This window comes from Protopterus annectens, chromosome 6.part0, assembly GCF_019279795.1.
Source record: "Protopterus annectens isolate FY-2018-M chromosome 6.part0, PAN1.0, whole genome shotgun sequence".
NCBI classification, from domain to species: Eukaryota; Metazoa; Chordata; order Ceratodontiformes; family Protopteridae; genus Protopterus; species Protopterus annectens.
Window position 1 is genome coordinate 1,554,434,906 of NC_056737.1, and position 22,607 is coordinate 1,554,457,512.

At 39.4% G+C, this 22,607-nt stretch overlaps 1 protein-coding gene across 1 annotated transcript in view; it reads left to right on the forward strand.

The window, feature by feature from the left end:
* LOC122804002 (protein mono-ADP-ribosyltransferase PARP14-like) overlaps positions 1–22,607 on the forward strand; it is a 1,683,704-nt gene that overhangs the window by 378,993 nt on the left and 1,282,104 nt on the right. The window contains exon 4 of the mRNA XM_044073683.1: positions 20,016–20,153. Within this exon, the coding sequence (XP_043929618.1) occupies positions 20,016–20,153 (138 nt within the window). The remainder of the gene's footprint in view (positions 1–20,015; positions 20,154–22,607) is intronic.

Genomic DNA, 22,607 nt, shown 5'->3' on the forward strand with positions numbered 1-22,607 from the left:
AATGGAGGGTATACGTATGTCTCCCAAATGTGCCACAAAGTCTAGAAGATTTAAGGTCTTCATTTGGAAGTGTTGACATATGTATTTTTATATCCCAAGTAGACTCCAAAGACTTTTTCCTCAGGTAGACAGCAAATGTTGGAGTTGTGATGGGAAAGAAAGAGGTATTTGGGAACATATTTTCTGGGAGTGCAATGAGCTGGCAGCCTTTAAAGATTCCCTGCATACTGCCCTGTCAGAGGTACTGGGTGAGCAAATAGGTGTAACTAAGGAAATGATTTTCTGAGCTATGGTATAAAATCAGAATTGCCTAGACATAACAAGGCCTTGCTGAGTCTAATTATTGGCTGCTAAAAAGCAGTTATGAGAAAATGGAAGTCAAAGTCTAATCCAACTTTACTAGAAGTAGTGAATATAGTAACAGAGATAAAACAACTGAAATTGTGATCTTTAGAACGGGGTAGAAACAAATTACATAGGGAAAAATGGGAAGTGTGGGAATAATATATGCAGAGGAGGAATGAGGTTTAAAAGAAGGCAGGATTTGAATGAGTTATGTAATGTTTGACTGGCAATGACTGGGTAGATTAGAAGTGACGTGTAATGTTTGCAACTACAATTACGTCAACATGGTTTGTGATATATAATGTTTGCAACTAAAATTATGTCAGTGTGGTTTGTTTTCATTTATATACTTGTATTCCAGTAGAAACAACAGGACTCGGAAACAGCTGCAGGATCCAGTATAAGAATCAAGAACCATCAAGTGAAGCAGATGTCCACTAAGGTTGCTACAAATTTGAATGAGTTATGGTTGAAGGGGCTTTTTAGTAAGGACCTCTGTAATTATTTTTTAGTACTTCATCCTACAACTTCCATCATACAAGGGCTACCTAAGTTTCATAAAAACGCATTAACCTCCGTATGAGACCGATAGTCTCTGGTAGGAATTGGTGTACCGAACCAGCATCAATCTATCTAGAAACATTTCTTAGACCGAAGATAGATAGTATAGGACATCTTTTAAGAGACACAGAGCATTTTTTAAATGATTTGTATGCTCATACACAAGATTCTGAGCAGGTAATGGGAATTTATTTGGTGACCCTTGATGTGGTGTCCTCATTCAAAGTGATACCCAGTGATATGGGGATAGAGAGTATTCATAAGTTCCTGAGAGACATATTTCATGTAGAAGAACAGACGATAGAACTAATATGTCAGTTACTTTGGATTGCTCTGGAGAATAATGTATTTTTGTTTGGGCAAGACTTTTATTGGCAGTCTAATGGCGTAGCTATGGGCACATCATGTGCCAATAGCTATGCCAATGCTGTGATGGCAGTATGGGAAATTAATTATGTGTTACACGGTCCTTTCTCTGATAAGATATGTTTTTTGAGGAGGTTTGTGGATAACCTCTTTATTTTTTGGAAAGGAACCGTGGATTAATTACTTAAGTTTGTTCAATAAATTAATCAAAGTACAACTTTTTTGAGTTTCACATATACTTACTCTATTCAGAATGTAAATTTTTTGGATGTAAGCGTTGAGAAGAAGGAAGATGGGTCTATTATTGCTAGACAACATAGAAAAGAATGTCACGTAAATCACCTTTTAGCTAAGGATGATATGCACCCTCCCTTATATTTTCAGAAATGTTGTCCATAATCAGATGTATAGGGCCTCCAGACTGAATGTCTTGGAGGAAGACTTTCATCAGCAGACTCAGAAAGTGAGTAGTGAACTGAAAGAAAGAGGTTGTGATACAAAAGAGATTGAGGTAAGTGTAAAACAGGTCAGTGGGTTGAGATATTCTAAAGCCAGACCCTACTTTTCAAAGAAAAGAGATACAGTAGATGCACATTCTAATAATGAACAATTTAGAGGGAAGGTTAGAGTACCCTTCTATTATTCTAGTGATGTATGGGTATATCTGAATATAGTAAGGAAACACTGGGATATACTGAGGGTAGACAAAGATATTACAAAATTAATTGATGATAACCCCAGTTTCTCTCAAGTTTCTCTCTGCACAAAAAGCAGAATATAGTAAGGTCTGTTAGAGAAAGAGGTACCAAAAAGTGTGGCAGATGTTCATATTGCAAATACATAGATACCAGCTCTAGGTTTGAACATCCGGATCAACAGAGGACTTATGAGTTCAGTATTTCAGCCACATGTGATAGTGAACATATTGTTTATTGGCCCACTGCGCAGAATGTTGTAAGTTCTATGCAGGGAAAACAGACAGATCACTAAGTGAAAGAATATTAATAAGAAAAATAAGAGTTAATGCCTTAGCAAAGCACATTATTAGCACTGACATGAAACACAGTTTTAAATTTTTAGCTATAGGAAGGACTTATGAAAGCATCAGAGGGAGTGACCTATGTAACACCACTGAAGAACTAGAAGCTAAGTGGATAGTGAGACTTTGGGCAGATGTGGGTCATGGATTAAATGAGTATGTCCCCTTATGGCCTAAGTTAAAATCTAGGCAACTTTTTAGATGATTGTTGTTTAAATGGCTTTTGTTTGAATGCTTTATTATATTGTGTGTGTATATTTTTAAACTTAAGAATGTATGTACTGCTTTATGGACTCAATAGGTATTTAATGGTGTTAATAGAAGCCATAGGCTGTTTTAAGTCATGTGATTCAATGGGATTTGTATAAATGAGAGAGGTATGGTTGTTTTATTTTTATACTGACATCTGATGATGTGGGGTTGTCCACGAAAGTGCTTGTGTTCATTAAAATTTGCTTGTACTGGATCCTGCAGCTGTCTCTGAGTCCTGGTGTTTCTATTGGAATTTTGGACATTTATTTTATACATGACAAGTGAGTTTGGGAGCTCTGGTGGCTGTGTTGTGTTTTGCTATATACTTGTATGATTGCCTTTGTCATACAAGATAATTTAATAAAGATATTTCTTGTTAAAAATAAAATAAATATAATAACTTGGTTGTGGATACTATCCCAAGGAATAACAGCATAGTTTTAGAAATGTTTTCACTCCAGGCTGGCCTGTTGTAGAATCCATTACCACTCAGAATTAGAAAAAAGGTATCCTTGCCAGCTTTTAAAAGAAGTTTAGATGACTGGCCAGGAGATAGATTGCATAACCCTGTTTTCCTGGGCAGTAATCTCTTGGAAGACCTTTCTAGGCATTTGAGTTTGATTTTTTTAGAGCATTGAAGATTTAATGTTTGGCAGCATTCAGTTCTGCAATCATCATTATAATGAAATGAGTGAGCAGGCAGTGTAAGGTTGAACACCACCAATGTTATGAGTGCAAGCGGGATACAGAATGCATAAAAAAGTAGATAGAGCTCATTTATTTATCCTTTAAGTAGACTGTGTTTGCATTGTTGTTTGTCATTGAAGTAAGGTGCATTTATAGGTCACAGTTATATATATGTTCCCTCATTTAATTCCAGAAGGTACTTGCTTATGTCTTAAACTTAAGTATCCATGAACTGGGGAGTGTCCACCGTTTAATATTATTACTGTGGAGACGGCTTGTTTGGAGAGAGAAAAATGGCAAGAAGAAACATCATCCTTTTTTGTGTAGACTTGTAGATATATGTGAACAACACTTTGGCTTACCTAATAGGTGGTGGTGTTTTGTGGTAAGACTCAGCAGTAAAAGGTTCTTAATTCTTGCTCAAACCTTTACATATTCCATTATACATTTGTGTTTGTCCTAGATGTAGTATTCCAGTGTAGCAACAGTAGGCAATGCTGTATGGCTTCTAATTTTCAGCACTGATTGTGTAAAACGTTCCATGGCCAGGCAGCTGAATAACATGTCCCTCCTGGCAGCTGATGATTGAAAGGAAGCACTAGTCCAACAGTTGTTTTGAGCCATTGGGAAAGTAAACACACTTATTTTTTTCTTTGGTTTGTATATAGCATGTGAAGCTATGACTAAGTATTTTTTGTGCTCGTTCTTGTTATTAAAATAATTTCATTTACTGACCTTTAAAAATGATTTTTTTAAAGTTGTATGTCAATGAACTAATTTTTGATGTTGCTGCATTCCCATGCCAGCCTAGTATTTCTGGAATATATTTAAGATAGCCATCTTTTTTTTTCATCATTTAAAAATATTTAAAAGGAACAATCTGCCAATCCCATGTCACACAGGTTTTGAGACTTGTAGGGAATATCTATTTTCACTAGGCTCCTAATTCTGATTTGTCTCATCTGTACTATGTGATAGCAGGAGCTGAGAAGGAAGATCTTTTTGTTACTGCATAGGTGACTGATGCTGCGAGACTAAAACCTAAAAGATCGCCAGTGTCTTGACATGACTCTCTCTATGCCTGTCTAGTGTCTTGACATGACTCTCTATACTCCTACTACATTGCTAAACTATGAAATGCCTTACCACTTGAAATTAAAACTATAACTTGTTTTTTTCTTTCTCACTGTTAAAGTCTATCAAATTTTAAGTCTTCACTTTGCTGTGCTACCTGTAATTGCACTGTCATTGTATACAATGTCACTACCTGCTACTACTGTAAGAACTGTCTTCTAGAAGCATTTTTATATAAGATTATTGGTCTTGTCTCCCACTTGACCAATTTATTCTGTTTTAGTCTTTTTACCACTATGAATGTCTGTTACTAATTTTTTCTTTATTGTATTATACAATTTTCTTTCTACTAACATAACAGTCTACTAACAATATAGCTTTTCTCCCCAGGCCTCTGCTGAAAAAGGGTTTTATGCCCAGTCGGACTCTCCCAGTAAACAAATGTAAACTAAAAATAAATAAAAATGACAGCTCTACTTGGAGAAGAGCAAAAAAATAATTGCTGCATTTTCCTCAATTTCTTCCTCTTCTCTGTGTATATGATCTCAAAATTGGTGTGTGCGTATACATATATCTATTACTGTAATATATATATATATATATATATATATATATATATATATATATATATATATATATATATATGGGTCTACTTTCTTTAAATGAAATTACGTTTGTTACATTTAAACGAAAGTCACTTACCTGAGCTCATTCCTGCGAAGCAACAATTGAATGTTTTTCTGTGTAAGGAAAGGCTTCCGTCTTGCAACTCTATCCCATAGCCCAGACATATGGAGGATATGGGAGATTGTTGTCACAGGTAGTACACAACCAGTACTTGCCTTAAATTCCTGCAGCTCCTTCAGTGTCGAGTTAGGTCTCTTGGCAACCTCCATGATCAGTTTTCATCTTGTCTTTTCATCAATTTAGGAGGGACGTCCAGTTCTTTGCAATGTCACTGTTGTCCTATATTTTCTCCACTTTTTGATGACTGCCTTTACTGTGTTCCATGGTATATCCAATGCCATGGAAACTTTTTTGTACCCTTCTCCTGACTGATACCTTTCAGCAATGAGAACCCTTTGATGCTTTGTAAGGTCTCTGCAAACCATGACTTTTGCTGTAGCAGGCAATTGAGTAAATGTCAGGAAAATCCTACTAGGACAGCTGAACTTTTATTTGCAGTTAATCACAGTCTCCTTAATTGATGGCAAGTGTGTACCCAAGAGAAGAAGACTGAATGCTGTAATTAAATCAAAACATACTTCAACAAAGTATTAGTTTAAGGGTATGCACACTTATGCAACCAGCTTATTGTACATTTTTTATTTTTTTATATTTTTTTCCCCTAACAGATTTGTTTGTTTTTCAATTGAATTGTACAGGTTATAGGTCACATTAAAGGTGGGGAAAGTATTGAAATGATATTGTGGTTTCATTTTTTATATCACAAAAACCTGGCATTTTAACAGGGGTGTATACACTTTTTATATCCACTGTATGCATATATATATATATATATATATATATATATATATATATATCTATGTGTGTGTTTGTGTGTGTGTGTATAGATATATATGTGTGTGTGTGTGTGTGTGTGTGTGTGTGTGTGTGTGTGTGTGTGTGTGAATAGAAATATATATATATATATATATATATATATATATATATATATATATATGGATTCCTACTACTTCGAACTTGTAATAGGAAGCCTCACTTCTGCGAAAGTTCACTTTAATGAAAGTGAACTTTTGCGTAAGTGCACTTCACCGAAAACATCGCAGCACAGTGGAGGACATAAAAAACAAGTTATGTCCTCCACTGTGGTGCGATAGTCACGGACCTTAGGGTTAGGGCACGGGTTAGGTGTAAGGGGATATTTAGTAAAGCTATCCCTTTACCCTAACCCATGCCCTAACCCTAAGGTTCTTGACTATCGCACTATAGTGGAGGACATTGCTATGTCCTGCACTGCGCTGCAGTCATCACGGACCTTTGGGTTAGGGCACGGGTCATGGTAAGGGGATAACCCTACGGGCTATCACCTTACCATGACCCTTTGCCCTAACTCTAAGGTCCGTGAGTACTGCATGGAAGTTCAGTACAGCACCCGTTCGTTGTACTGAACTTCGCGTAAGTGCACTTTTGCTGCAGTGAGCATTCCATGCACTATTTCAAATTAGTGAAAATTCGATCTAGTGTATGGAACCCATATATATATATATATATATATATATATATATATATTGTGTGTGTGTGTGTGTGTAAATAGAAATATATGTACTTGTAAATGGAAATATATATATATATATATATATATATATATATATATATAGTGTGTGTGTTTGTGTGTATAGAGAGCGAGAGATAGAGTTTTGGGACATGGACACTTTCCCCTTAAGCGGTGGGAGTGGGGGTGCAAGAAGCCTTAACCCCCTCCAAAGAAAATGTTTTTATGTCATGTGACCTTGGGAGCATTACTCGTTTTTCTTGGGATCTTCCACGTTTTTGCTTTTTTAGGACTGGATAATTGTTTGTCTATTAAATGAGTAGATATTATTCACAGTGGACCCAGCTGTGACGTTCCCAACCTTTTAAAAAAAGAGTTATGTTTTTTTTTGTTATAGATAAAATGTACAGATTTCAGTAAAAAGTCTAAACAAAAATATGTACAGTTGTGTCAAAGAATGGAACAGAAATATCAAATTTTTTGATCATTGTTAAATTACAGTATTAATATTGCAATAATAAGGCAAACAATAGTTGGGAGTACATGACAACATTTCCGGAGTTCCTTTGCAACTCTTATTTGACACTGTCTTTTCAGTTCTGAAGGTGCAGACTATTTGGGAGTGATTTTTGCTACCTTTAATGATTTGAACACACTACTGTACCATTCAGTATTACCACTATTGACGCTGTTAGGCCAGTTACAGATACTGTAATATTCCTTCCATATCACTGTTGCAGAGTTCTTCATCTAAGGGTTCTCCTGCCAAGGATAACCCAACATTCAGCCAGTATACCAAAGCCATCAGCTCTTACAGGTGGTGCATGTCACACTTATGCTCCCAGCGCATGACATAGAGTATAATGATGATGCACGGATGCAAACATTCAGAGTTTCTTTGCCACCAGTCAGAATACCATTGTCTTCAATCACTCTGAATGCTGTTCTGCTGTGCTGGTTACCAAACCATATTTTCAGGTAACTGCCCATTAGGCTTTCTTCTCTTCCTTTTTATTCATGTCTGGCTTCTCTTTCACGCTATAGTTCTCACTCAAGAATTTTTTTTACAGATACCTTAGACCTTAGAGGGGTCGGGTGCTTCTCGTGGCCCCATGGCCTCCTCATCAGAGGTCAGATCATATCAGTATAAAAGAGGTAAAAGCTCTGCTTTTGGATCTGCGGGCTTTTCATTCCCTTTTTCTTCCCAGGTCCCTCAAAAATCTTCACCAACATTTTCACAGTAATGTGGTTTGTCAACAAGCAGAGAGGCATGAGATCCTATCTTCTTTGCAGACTGGCTGCTCAGATCTGATGTCTGTCTGTACACTATCAAGATTCTCATCAGGCAGTTTACATTAATTCAGAGCACAGTCTAGTGGCAGACTCTTTGAGCAGGTCCAGAACACAAGCTCACTAGTGGATGCTTCACAGAGATGTGTTTCATGGACATTGTCCACTGATGGAGTATTCTTCAGATAGATCTTTTTGCCTCCCCTCTGAACAGATAACTACCTATATTCTGTTCCTCTGGCTTGGAAATTAGATGCCCTGTCTTTCCCTTGGAAGGGGATGCTTTTATACACTTTCCCACACTCTTTCTGATATCACAGGTTTTGCACAAAATCAGGTAGGACTCTCCCAAAATCTTGCTGGTCACTCCCTTTTGGCCCTGTCTGCTCTTCAACCGACACTGCAAGTGATAGGGTTTTGTTCCCTTTTAAGCACTTCATTTCTGAGGATGTGCTCTGGAGTCTGCAGGAGCCCAGGAAACCCACTACCAGAAAATCCTGTATGTCCAAATGGAAAAGATTTTCTGTCTGTTGCCTCTCTCACCATCAGGATCCCCATATCTGTGGAGGTTTCTCTGGTTCTGTCTTATTTGTATGGTCTGTTTCTTGCTGGGCTGGCATATTCTGCAGCACCTGTCAACAGTTTCTGCATGTTCTTTTGTTATTCTTTTTCTCATCTGTAAAGGTGCATTCTACTAGGGCAGTTGCCTCCTCTGGTTCCTTTTTCAAGAGTCTGGATATCACTTTTCTCCTTGAGGCTGCTCCTTGACCCTGTGTTCATACTTTCACTAAACACTATAAGTTAGATGTTATTTCCAGGGGCAGAGCAGGCTTTGTCAGAGCTGTTCTGCATGGATTTGTGATGGGTTCCTCTGTGCCTTCCTCTTCCCAGGCTTTCTCTTAAGTTCTTGTACTCTCCCTTAGGAGAAGAATACTCCAGTAGTGATACAGCGGAATGTAGTACAGTTGTTACAATCTTGCCATAACAGTAAATGTCCTTGTCTTCAGTATTGCAGTATCCGCTCCCTCCCTCTTTTCCCCTCTGTCTTGACTCTTGCCCTGTGTTCTGTTTTCCTCCTGGGCAGTGGGCCTTTCTTTATTTTTTCCTTCTGGAAGTACATGTTCATCTTTGTCCCTGTGAGTATCTTGTTCCTTCAGGGGCTTTTTCCATTCTGAATGTTTTGTCGATGTATCGCCTATATGTCCTACGTCATGCATGGGGAGCATATAAGAGCTGAATGCTTTGGTATACTGGCCGGATGTTGGGCTATCCTTGGCAGGAGATCCCTTAGGTGAAGAATACTGCAAAAGAAGATAAGTCCAGGCCAGTAAGACAGAAAGAAAAGAGCAGAGCAGAAGGGGGAGTAGGGATGGAGCAAATACTGCAACAGTGAAGAGAAGGGCATCTACTGTTATGGTAAGATGTTACACAACTGTATATTTTTGTATAATAATGTGGCTGTTATTCTTAATGGTCCAGTTTGCTTCTTGGCTTAGGGTACTTTTTTGCATGGTGTCTGCATGCCCCCTCTGTATCTATGTTTTTTTTCTTTTTTTGCATCAGATCCATCTTGCATCCTAAAGGTATATTATGGCTAAACTGATGTTTCTCCAGATTGCTTGTAGAGGGTGTGTGTATATGCATGTATGCTTTGTTTTGTAGGTATATGTTCACATGCATTGAGCTTGTGTGTTATTGACTTTGCATATGTATCCTGTGATAGACTGGTATCCTTTCCAAGTTTAGTTTCTCAGTGATTGTTGGAATAGTATTTGATTCCAGTGTGACCTTGAATTGGACAAAATGGGCATAGGAGAATGAATAAATGAATGATGATAGTTAACCTGAAAGGCAGTGGAGCCAGTACTATATTCATCCTTCTTAGGATGAGGAGAAAAAAAATTGTGGTTTATTCTTAGTAATATGATTATTGATAAAACAATCAGTGTTATGTTATGAATGTGCAACATGTGTCTACAGTGTCAATGGATATTTTTATTTTCTTTTCTTTAGTCGTGTAGCTTCGTTTTGGTATGGACAAGTATGGAAATTTAGTTTAACAGTGAAGTAATTTAAGTAGAGCTATTTGCACAGTATTATTAACCACGCATTACATACAAATATATATATATATATATATATATATATATATATATATATATATATATATATATATATATATATATATATATATGGATCCCCGTCATATGATAGAAACCTCATTTGACTGAAACCATAAGACTGAAATTTCAAAAGACTGAAAAGTCACTTGACTGAAACCCATAATACTGAATTTCAACATACTAAATTGTAAACTGGACCATATAAAACAAGACTAGGTGGGGTGGGGGGGGCTATACCCCCACACCCCCGTAACTATATATACTAACTCCAGGATTGCACTACAGTGGGGAAAAGGGCATATACCTTTCATGTACCTTACAGCAGTCTACATGCTGCCACTACTCTGCCGTTTTCCCCACTGTAGTGCGATCCTGGAGTCAGTATATATAATTAGTGGGGTGTGGGGGGCACAGCCTCCATCTAGTCTGGTATTATATGGTCCAGTGTAAAATTTAGTATGTTGAAATTGAGTATTGTGGGTTTCAGTCTTATGGGTTTCAGTCAAGTGACTTTTCAGTCTTTTGAAATTTTTTGAAATGTCAGTCTTATAGTCTCAGTCAAATGAGTTTCAGTCAAATGTGGTGTTTATCATGTGCTAGGGACCCATATATGTGTATATATATATATATATATATATATATATATATATATGTGTGTATATATATGGGTCTACTTCATTTGCCCTAACTTCCGATTGACTGACACCCATTTGCCCGAGACCAAATGACCAAAATTTCTTTTGACCGATACTTCATTTGACCAACAAGTATTATTGGCAAGAAAATGGGATATGCTCCCTTCCCCACTGTAGTGCTACCCTGGAGTTAGATTATATAGTTAGGGGGGTGTGGGGGTGTGGGAGGGTGAAGCCCCCCACTTAATTTCATATTATATTGTTTAGTTTTGCTTTAATATTGCTTAGTAAAACAACTGTAACTGGGGGGCTTCGCCCCTCACAACCCCCATTGTGGGGGGCTGTGCCCCCTACACCCCCCTAACTATATATTCTAACTTCAGGGTCGCACTACAGTGGGGAAGGGGGCATATCCCATTTACTTGCCAATTTTACTTGTCGGTCAAATGAAGTGTCGGTCAAATGATATTTCAGTCAAATAGGGTCGGGCAAATGGGTGTCGGTCAATCAGAAGTTAAGGCAAATGAAGTAGACCCATATACATATATATATATATATATATATATATATATATATATATATATATATATATATATATATATATACACATACACGGTTTACTTTCAAAATGTCGATCACCCATCTGCGAATGTACATACTGTTGACTCCTTTATGTGAAAGCCGTAATGCCGATTCCTCAAAATAGCGAAAAAACACTGAATGTCAACATTTCCGACCACTCCACACCACACAACAAGTGCTACCATGGGTCAAAAGGGGGGGGGCGAGATTTTGCATTTTGGAATATCGGTGTTCGACATTATCAACAGTTGCAGTTCGGAGTTCGCGTTAGTGGTGTCGGCAAGGGGTGATCAACATTTTGATAGTAAACCTACCTACACACACACACACACACACACGTACCAGAAGTTCTTTACAAAGGTTTTAGTTTTCCAAATATGATATTAGTAAGCAGCATTTTTAGACTGACTGGGCATTCCAGAGGATGAATGAGTATAGTGACTGGTCGAGATATAGTTATAAAGCCTTGACTGTTGGTGAAGTTGTAAACATTTTCAAACTGGACGTAAAGATATTAAGTTGTTGTTGTCTGTCATTATAAACAGAAAATACTTGACTACTGTAGTACCCATGATGTTAACTTGGAGAGCAACCTTGGGTGGAAATGTAAATTTTTGCAGGATATATTTAGTAATTTCTGATGATCAACCAGTTAAGTTATCTTTAACTTGTTAGACCTCATGGTAGGGTAATAATTCTGAGGTGTGTCTTAAGGAATCAGTCACATTCCTTGCAAAACAACAGGTTTAAAAAAAATTTCAAAAATGTATCTCTTTCCCTCTTCAGATTACTAATTACAGTATTAGAAAATGACCCGTTAATGTCACTGAAAACGCCCTCAGTCCAAGATAAAATTAAAAAAGTGACCCAAACAGCAGTCCTCTGAACACACCAAATACTGTGGCACTTGCAGATGTGCGGTGTATCCTCAATGGGACATTTTAATTTGCTGGTGGAGAAAAGGACACCAGAAGAAAAAAAAAGTGGTCATTACCAAAACATACTATTTTAATAGCAATATAAATATGTATTTTAAATAAATGTTGTCGCTAACCACTACACCACCATGGCTGTCAGTTGTGTAACTAGAGTAAGTAACTCTAATAAGTGGATAGTTTTATATTTATGTGTTTTGGTGATATGTACTACCTCAGGTGCATTAATCATGGGTGTGGGGGGTGGGGGGAGAACTGCCCTGGACCCGGGTATAAATATTTATACCCTTCTGCTTCATCTTTGAGGGCCACCTACCCCATTACTGTGTTGGTACAATTTTACCCTCTTCTTAAAATGACTTACTGTTTATGTATATCAGAAAACTTAGCAGAGAAAGTCAGATAGCTTTTCCTAGTACAACATGTAATGCAGACTATACTTACATAGTCATAGTTGTGCATTAAAATGCTTTCTTGCCGTAGCAGCAGTAAGTGACATAAAATGGGCATAAAATGTCCAAGATGCACATTTTTGAGAGTCTAGGAATACATTGTTAATTTAACTGCTCAGCTGCTATGGAAAATATGCATTTGTCTCATTTTTAATTCTACCACAAATTCCCCAAATTGCTGTCACAAATGTAGCTTTCAACTTTAAGTACCTTTAGGAAAGTCTCATAAAAATAGGGTTAGATGGAAAAACAGAAACCTTTGGTAACATCATAAAAATATTTGTTTTCTTGTGCACGTTATTTGGACATGAGGCGTATGGTAGTGCCAGTAATTCAACTGAAGTAAACTGTGAAAACAAAAACAGCTGTTACACTTTTCTTTTTCTTTTCATCCCCGTATGTAAAGCACGTTATAGGTTATGCCACAGTGATGCACATCAGTTTTGAAATATTAACTTTGTAAATACAAATAATCAACATAATATTATTAATATGGCTGGGTGTCATAATGGCTTAACATGCTGTATATATTTAAAAATGCATGGCATGATTATATTTAAATATTTGTAGACATAGATGGTTAGCAACTTGTAGAAAATTGCTACTACTGTGGAAGATATTGCAATATTGTGGCTCTCATTAAGATGGTTTTAGCCTCTTTCTACTCAGTCCCTCTAAAGCATTTACAATATATGAGTGACCTGTATTTTTTGCAATGTCAGAATCTGATAATATAGATGTCCTTCCATATCACTGTTGCAGTATTCTTTACACAAGGGATCCCCTGCCAAGGGTAGCCCTAATGTCAGGTCAGTCTACCAAAGCCTTAGGTTTTATAGACGTTGTATGTCACATGTATGCTTCCTGCTCAAGGTGTAGAGCATAAAGGTGATGTATGGATGTACATACCTCAGAACTTCTTTGCCACCAGTCTGAATGCGATCATTGATTGCTGGTCTGAACATTCCTTCTTCTGTTCTGGTTACCAAGCTGTGTTTCAGATAAGTGCTCCATTGGGGTTTCTTCTTATATGTCTTTCTTTTCATCCCAAATCTCCAGGTTTGACTGATGTTCTTCCTGTTTCACTGTTGCAGTCATTACACTGGGGTAATCTGCTGGCATGTTGTCCTCAGTCGGCCTGAATATCACAGTCTTGGGTCCTGCATTGGTTGCTGTCTCCTCTTCCATGACGTCAGGTCATCAGGAGTATAAAACATGCAGCCGACGCCATTTTCTTTAGTCTTTCTTGCCGCGCGGTGCCCGAAGCAGAAGCAGTTTGCAAGTGCCGGTCGGCCGACTCCTGAAATTTTCGCATTCAAGTTTCAGAACCGAAGTCTTCAATTAAAGCTAAGTACCCCACTGGGGAAACTTTTCTTGCTCCTTACCGATGTCAGTAAAAGTTAATAATTGCATTACTTGTGGGAAGCAAATACCTCATAAGGATTTTCATTTGTACTGTATTCCTTGCCTAGGCCCAGATCATAACATGCCTTGCTGTCGGTTTTGTGCTAGATTTAACCAGTTAGCACCAATTTAACTAATTAGCGTCGGTATATCTTTGCTTCAAAATTTTTGGAAACAGATTTAATTACCCTGAAATGTCATCAGATAGCAATCCGAATACCGGAGTTCACAAAAAACGCAAAGAAAAGGACAGAGACAGACCGTCGAGTTCCAAAACCGACGACGAAGCTTCTCCTAAGCCAGTCACCGGTTCGCCGGTACTCAGTGATGCACTTTCTTAGCCCCTAATACGCGCTACTTTCGAGTCGCAGGCCTCTACCGAGACCCATGTGGAGTCCAGCATGCCGCGAGATTCTCAAAGTATTGTACCCGCGGATGTCTCTCCCTCGGATGGGTCCGGAGCTGCTGAGCAGACACCGGTTTCTGAGGGTGTTTTCAGGCCTCAGCATTTCTATATAAAACCGACGCCAGCTTCAAAATCAAAGACAAAAGCAACTTCTAAGGCTAAAAAACTGACGCATGAGCCACATGCTCAGGCCTCTATGTCCAAAAAACAGATGATCAAAATGGCTGAAGACTTAATTACCTTGATCAGGGGTTCCCAACCCCCCCCCCCCCCCGATAAGAGGCATAGGCAAGACACTGATTATGAATCTTCAGATCAGGTTTCTATTTCTTCTGATCAAGAATTTTCTATACCACCCAGATGCAGAGGAATCTATCCCATCTGCATCTCCTCCTGAAGATTATTCTTTTGGAGAAACCTTGCATACTTTGAGGGCACGTTTTCATTGGGAGAGTCAGGATTTCTCAGTATCAAAAAAGAGGCTTAGGGATTTCCTTCTTCTTCCTCAGCATAGGCCTTTGGCCATACCTCCTGTATTAGACATTGTTGATGATATGTTTTCGGAATCAAGCATGGCTCCAGATTCCCTACCTCCGGCTCCTAGTAAGCCAGACAGATACTACAGGGTTCCTGACTCCCACAAATTTTTATTCAAAAATCCTGCTGCTGACCCTGAAACTATCTCACAGGGTCCCAAAGGTGTAAAGGCCTCAACAGCTAAGAATCCTACCCCCTCTGATAGAGATTCCAGGGCGCGCTGGATAGATGGGAAAGAAGGTTTATATGTCTGCAACCTTGGCAATTAGGGCCTTAAACTGCCAGTTTCATATGCTTAAATATCATCAGCATGTTATGGGATTATTGAAACAGAAAATGATGTTGATTTCTGAATGTGTGGAAAATAAAGAATTACAGGAATTATTGCATGCAGCAGAACAGGTTGGAAAGCATACTTTTCAATGTGGTTTTGATTCCTTAGAGGCCTCCTGCAGGGCCGCAGTTACTGGATCTGTGATTAGAAGGCATGCCTGGCTCAAGGAGCAAAATCTGCCTGATCATGTTAAAGCTAAATTGTTGGCTGCACCTTTACAGCATGATACTCTGTTTGGTAATAAGGCAGAAAAGGTTTTAAAGAAAATGGAAGACAAAGCTAAGTCTATGCAAACTGTAAAAGACTTCTTACAAGTGCAGCCACCAAGATTAAGTAGACACTGGTCTATAAAAAATTGGTCCTTTCCAGTGTCCGACAGAGCCTCACGGGGCAAATCCAGGCGCTTAAAAGGCTCTAGATACCAATCACAGGGTTCTTACAGGTCAAAGCAATGGGCTGCCTCTACCTCCAAATCTGGAGGAAACAAAACACAACCCTACAGTAAACAGTCTCAATGACTTCCCTCTACCATCACCAAGCACTTATCTTTTGGCAGCCCCCTTAGGGAAAAAAATTAGCACTTCATGCTCAAAATTGGCAGTTAATAACACAGGACAAGTGGGTATTAAACATAGTATCCCAGGGATACAGATTTCATTTCCATACCTTGCCAACTCCAAACGGTTGGCCAGATTTGCCACAAAATCAATGGGCAGAGGCACAGAAACAAGTTACGTCCCTCATGGATATGGGGGCTATTCAACCAGTACCAGAACAGGAAAAAGGGCAAGGGTTTTACTCAAGACTGTTCCTGGTACCCAGAAAAGACAATGCCTGGTGCCCAATACTGGATTTATCGATTTTGAACACATTCTTGGACATCCCAAAACAGCTACTGTCTATGCTGGGCAAGAACGCTTGGCTAGTGACTCTAGACTTAAAAGAGGCATACCTGCATATCCCAATAAGGGAATCATGCAGAAGATACCTCCACTTCAAGACTGGTTTTATGCATTACCAATTCTCTGCACTGCCCTTTGGCTTATCTAGTGTGCCCAGGGTCTTTACAAAGTGCCTGGCACCAGTAATTGCATTTTGCAGATAAAGAAAGCATACAAATCTATCCTTACTTGGACGACTGTCTCATTCAAGCAGAAAACAAGGACATTCTTCTTCAACATCTGACGTTTGTAAAAAGGCTTCTAACATGCCTAAGGTACACAATAAACAAAAATAAATCACAACTGGTACCCTCTCAAATGATTACATTCCTGGGTACAAGCTTGAATACAACTGCCCAGATGGCTTACCTTATGTCAGACAAGCAAAGGCAACTATTTACTTCAAACAGATGGCAACAAAAACCCAGTTATCTGCAAGACAAATTCTGTGGGCTTTGGGGTTCATGGCATCCTGCATTCTACTAATTCCATATGCAAGACTGCATATGAGGAAACTACAGTGGTATCTAAAAAGTTTATGGAGTCAACATTGTCACAGTCTGGAAACAAAGATTCCTCTCATTCCCTGCCTACAACAGGAGTTTCTTTGGTGGGTAGAGACATGTCACGAGAACATGGGACGGTCTTTCACTCTACCCCCTGCCACCCAAACCCTAACTACAGATGCATCAGACTATGCTTGGGGGGCCCACCTGGCGGGGAGATGCATTCAGGGCATATGGAGCCCAAAACAAATGCATCTGCATATCGACCAGAAAGGGATGTTAGCTGTTCAGAATTCCCTGACAGCTTTCAAGGACTTACTTCATCCAGGACAATTACTGATAAAGACGGACAACGCCACAGTTATGTGGTACATAAACAAGCAGGGGGTACACATTCCTACCCCCTTTGCAGACTAACCATGGCATTGTGGGACACAGCCTTGACTTACCAAGTACATCTTCAAGCTCAATTCCTGCCAGGAAAACAAAATACTCTGGCAGACGACCTAAGCAGAAATCTTATGGACCCTCACAAGTGGAAACTGGAACCACAAGTCTTCAGCATGATAACAGAGAAATGGGGGAGTCCGGACATAGATCTATTTGCCTCTCCCCAAAATTATCAACTGGACAAATTCTGCACAAGGACTTATCACAGACAAGCATGGAAAGTGGATGCCCTATCCTTCATTTGGAAAAACTTATCAGTGTACGACTTTCCTCCTGTGCCTCTTCTTCCCAAGGTCTTACTAAAGGTCAGACAGGAAAAAACAAAAATGATCCTAATTGCCCCGGATTGGCTTCACCAGCACTGGTACCCAATTCTAAGGAATATGTCTCAACTCCCTCCTTGGTACTTGCCTCAAATACCTCATCTACTGTCTCAGCAGAACAATCAAATTCTGCACAATCAGCTCCAAACTCTGAACCTGGCAGCATGGCTGATCATGTAATTATTCAAACAACACCTCTCAGTAAATCTGTGATGCTTGTCATTTTGGAAGCCAGAAGGTCTAGTACTAGAAAATCTTATGCTGATAAATGGAAGAGATTCTGTGCTTGGAACCAAGCGCAAGGGACGGACACAGCAAAGCCAAATATTCCTCAGATTTTACAATACTTGACTGAGATGCCTGACAAGGGCCTATCTTTTTCATCAATAAAAATCCATGCCTCTGCCATCTCGGCTCATTACAACACAGAGCCTCCCATCTTTTCTCATCCTCTGCTAAAACAGTATCTTATAGGGGCCAAAAATTTAAGGCCTCCCAGAAGATTACCAACTCCTGCACGGGCCCTCAATTTTGTGTTGGAAAAGCTCACCCTGCCTCCATTTGAACCAGCAGCTACTGTGGATATAAAGTTTTTATCTTGGAAAACAGCTTTCCTTCTGGCAATCACTTCAGCAAGAAGGGTTTCAGAACTACAGGCCCTCATGGCTGTGGAGCCTTTTATTACATTTTACACGGACAGGGTGTCCCTCAGGACATGCCTTTATGCCTAAAGTGGTATCCAGTGTGGCTCTTAACTAGACTAGTCACCTGCCAACTTTTTACCCAAATCCGCAGAACAAGGGGGGAGCGGATTCTGCATTCCTTGGACGTACACAGACAACTAAGATTCTACTTAAACAGGACCAAATCTCTAAGAAAATTTGAGCTGCTACTGGTGGCATTTGCTGCAGGATCAAAGGGGAAGGCTGTTTCAAAGCAGACTATTTCAAAGTGGATAAGCCACTGCATTTGTTGTTGCTATTTGCATCATGGTAAACTGGTTCCCAAGGGAATCAGGTCACATTCCACCAGGGCTGCATCTACCTCAGCAGCTTTTCTCAGATGGTTCCAACCAAAGACATTCTAGAAGCTGCTACTTTGAGCTCTGTTCATACTTTTACAAAGCATTATCATTTGCCTCTCTTCTCTAAGTCCAGGGCAGGCTTTGCCACTGCAGTTCTGCAGGGCCTTATACCCTAATTCTATTTAGTTCCAGCCTCCCATCCATAGCTTTGGGATTCTACCCAAGTGTAATGACTGCAACAGTGAAACAGGAAGAACATAGTACAGTTGTGTACACTTACCATAAATGTAGATGTTCGAGTGTATTCACTGTTGCAGTCCGGGTTACCCACCCGTCATCCCCCTTTTTTCTAGAACTTCTCTTTCTTTCACTGTATTCTACAGCCTTTGTGGTGTATTTGCTTTTAGATGAAGGTAAAGTTTATGTTGTTACAATTGCATTTATATATATATATATATATATATATATTTTTTTTTTTTTTTGCTCCCCATTTGGAGGGCACCTAACATCTGGGGCAAGAAAAACTAAAGAAAATGGTGTCGGCTGCATGTTTTATATCCCTGACGACCTGACGTCATGGAAGAGAGACAGCAACCGACGCAGGACCCAAGACTTTGATATTCAGGCCGACTGAGGGCAACCTGCCAGCAGATTACCCAAATGTAATGACTGCAACAGTGAATACACTCGAACATCTACATTTATGGCAAGTGGACACAACTGTACTTTTCTAAGCAAACCGCATCCTCCAGGATCTCTAAGGCCATTTCTTGTTTTGAAATTCCTGTCATGAAAAATGTCTTTCTACTTCTGTAAAGGCTCGTTCTACTAGATCTGTTGCTTCCTCTGGGGCTTTTTCAAAGGTTTGGATACCAGTTCCATCCCTGAGGCTGCTAACTGGACTTCTGTCTATACCTTTACTAAACATTACAAATTAGATGTTGTTTCCAGAGCAAGATCTGGCTTCGTCTGACCTATTCTGCATAGGTGTTTAGAGGGCTTATCTGTGCCTTCCGCCTTCCAAGTTTCCTCTTGAACTTTTGTACTTTCTCTTTTGTAAGGAATACTGCAACAGTGGTATGGAAGGACATAGTACAGTTGTGTAAAATCTTACTGTAACAGTAGATGTTTTTCTCTTAACTGTTGCAGTATTCACTCCCTCCTCCCCCTTCTGCTCTGCTGTTTTCCTTCTGTCTTCCTGGCCTGGAGGTCATTCCTGTTTTTCCTCTTTCTGGATCCCTCTGCTCCTCCTGTTTCCTAGGAATAATTGTTCTTCCTGGGCTTTTAATTTCTGAGGTGTATATGTCAATACTTCGCCTCTGTCCCCTATGCCTTGAGCAGGAAGCATATGTTTAACATACGACATCTGTAAAATCTATGGCTTTGGCATACTGGCTAGATGTTGAGGCTACCCTTGGCAGGGGATCCCTTTTGTAAAGAATACTACAACAGTGAAGAAAAGGACATCTACTTTTATGGTAAGATTTTACACAACTGTACTTTCATCTTGAAGGCAGTCTGCATATTGGTGAAAGACTGGGATCTAATAAACGAGTTGCTGCTGCTGACCATCAAGGACCAGCTAGAAAACATCGATTATACAGTATTGCAGCACATGCAATGAACAGGAAAGAGTACTGTAGTAATGAAGGTATGTTTTAATTCTCTCTGTAAATCAAGTAGTGTTATATTACTTGAGGTCAATGTTTGAATGCTGAATATTTGCTAAAATGAGAGTAAGCAGCCACACATCAGTGTAATTTTGGTTATTCAGGAAAAAAAACACATCCTGGGTTGGGCTTCAGGCAAAAGGTGATATCAAATTACTTCTAATACATAAGGTCTGCTGGCAGGGACATGGGTTGTTTGCCTTCACTTCCATTCTTCAGAATTCACCAACCAAGCCTTCTGTGTGAGTTTTAGCATGGTAGGTAAAGGATTGAAAAGGTAGCAGTCAACTTTCCTCCCTTGCAGTGTGCTGTGATGCTAAAAGATGCAATTACATGCTAACTTTAAGGGTGTAAGACACAAGTACACCAATGATTGCTGTATGGTGACCGTGTACCCACTTTTTTCTCCTCCAAATGGATGACTGATTCCTTGCCAGATGGTACTGCTTTCTAGAGAGAAGGGGAATCACTAGTCATATTATGGTTATTTTCTCATTTGCCTTAAGAGTCTGCTTGGGAGAGAGGGCAGCTCGACAATATAGGCAGTTAGTTGGGGTAACTTATCATTGGTAGTATGAGAAATGCAAAAACAAAAGTGACTTTTGCATTAAGTATTAAGTTAAAACAGCCTCAGTGGACCCCTTCAATATCCCAGGATGCCTCCTACATAGCTGGAAACATGGTCCTATCAGGACCATTTGAGTCCCTTTTCAACTATAGCATCAGAGCACGCATTGGACACCCTGAAATATGTAATAGTGATTAATAAAAAGGGCCAGAATTTGCCCTCAGAAGTTTGAGCCACTTAGTGCACTTTATACTGCACAATAAACCCTGATTTTCAAACAGTTTTAGGGTATAGAAGTTGATAGGGCAAGATATTGAAAGTTGAACATGAAAGTAAAGCTGAAGGCATATGCAAGAATGAGGAGGGCACTATAAGTTCTAGTAATTTTTGACCATGTAGCCCTAGTTATGTGCTGTTAACCCATTTGGTCACCCCAGCCTACTTAGGCTAGCTTTCTGCATCACATTCTGGGGTTTCAGGTTGAGTCTTGCTTACTTTTTCATTTTTTTAACTAAACATGTTAATAGTTGCATAGTAGGCTAATGGCCACTAGGACCTTTAAAAGCCTAACCATGCAGTCCAACCCAGTTGTGTCCCTTATGTATCGTGTGAGTTTATTATGAGGGGGTATGTACGTTAAGAAGTTTTTAGAGGTTATGTTTTGGGGGGCTATGTTAGTTTGGGCATTACTCTCTATCTCAGCCTGTTAGATACATGGGGGGGGGGGTCAGACCAGGGGTGAATTTCCCATCCATTGGTCAAGGTTACACTTAAATAGGGTTAGAGATGGACTCTGCTTCACATGGATGAGGAGCCTGTTCCAGAACATGGGGATCCTCTGAGACATACAAAGACAGATGTCTTGCAAACATGTCGTATTTATGTCACAAGCAAAATTTAAATCCTTGGATCAAGTGTTTCTGATGCTGTTCATTTTGTGGGTGTGCAAAAGGGGGATGCCTTGTATGCTAGGCATATATTACCTTTCGGTAATCTGTAGGTGATGGATTCTAGAGATGGGGCTTCAAGGTGATATATATATATATATATATTTATATATAGGACAATGTGTTTATACCCTGGATTCTCCTGGTAAGGAACCTTTGTAGGCATTCCATTTGTTGCATATATCTGGTCAGGTACATGCCGAAGTAGGCAGTATATTCAGTGATGAGTCTGATATAAGGGCTGAATAAAGTGGAACTATAACTTCCTTAGACCTGGATGCCATGCCCTTACTTATAATTTTGGTAACATGGAATGATTTTCTTACTACGTTGGCCACATGTTGGTCAAAGGTCAGATTACTGTCTACATATATTCCCGTATTCCTGACTACTGGGTCAACTCTTAGGGGTGTCTTATTGATAGAGTAATTAGCCTGGGTGGCAGTTTTCCCAAAAGGCAGTATACTGCATTTTTTTGCATTGAATTTTAGTCTGTGACTTTGGCACCAGTCATTTGTCTGTGTTAGATCCTCTTGTAAGAGGATAGCTCACAGTTTGGAGTCATCTATGAACTTGGTCAGCCAAAGGCCCATGACATTAGCCTTTACCTCCAAGAAGTAGATACCAATTAGCAGCGATCACAGCAAAGAGCCCCGAGATACCCCACTGATGACCAGTCTCTTAGTGGAGGTGGTATCACAAGTACTGACTTATTGGGTCCTGTTTGTGAGCCAGCTAGCAATCTAGCAAGTTATGTAGGGGTTTATGCCCATTTTAGTGAGTTTATCAACAAATTGTATAGACTTCTTAGAGGAGACTTATGCCTGGCCTACAGAGCAACCCAAGACCCAAATTTAATGAACTTACTCCATATCCGTAAATCAAATGGGTCTAGGGATACTAAATCCAGGGACTTAAAT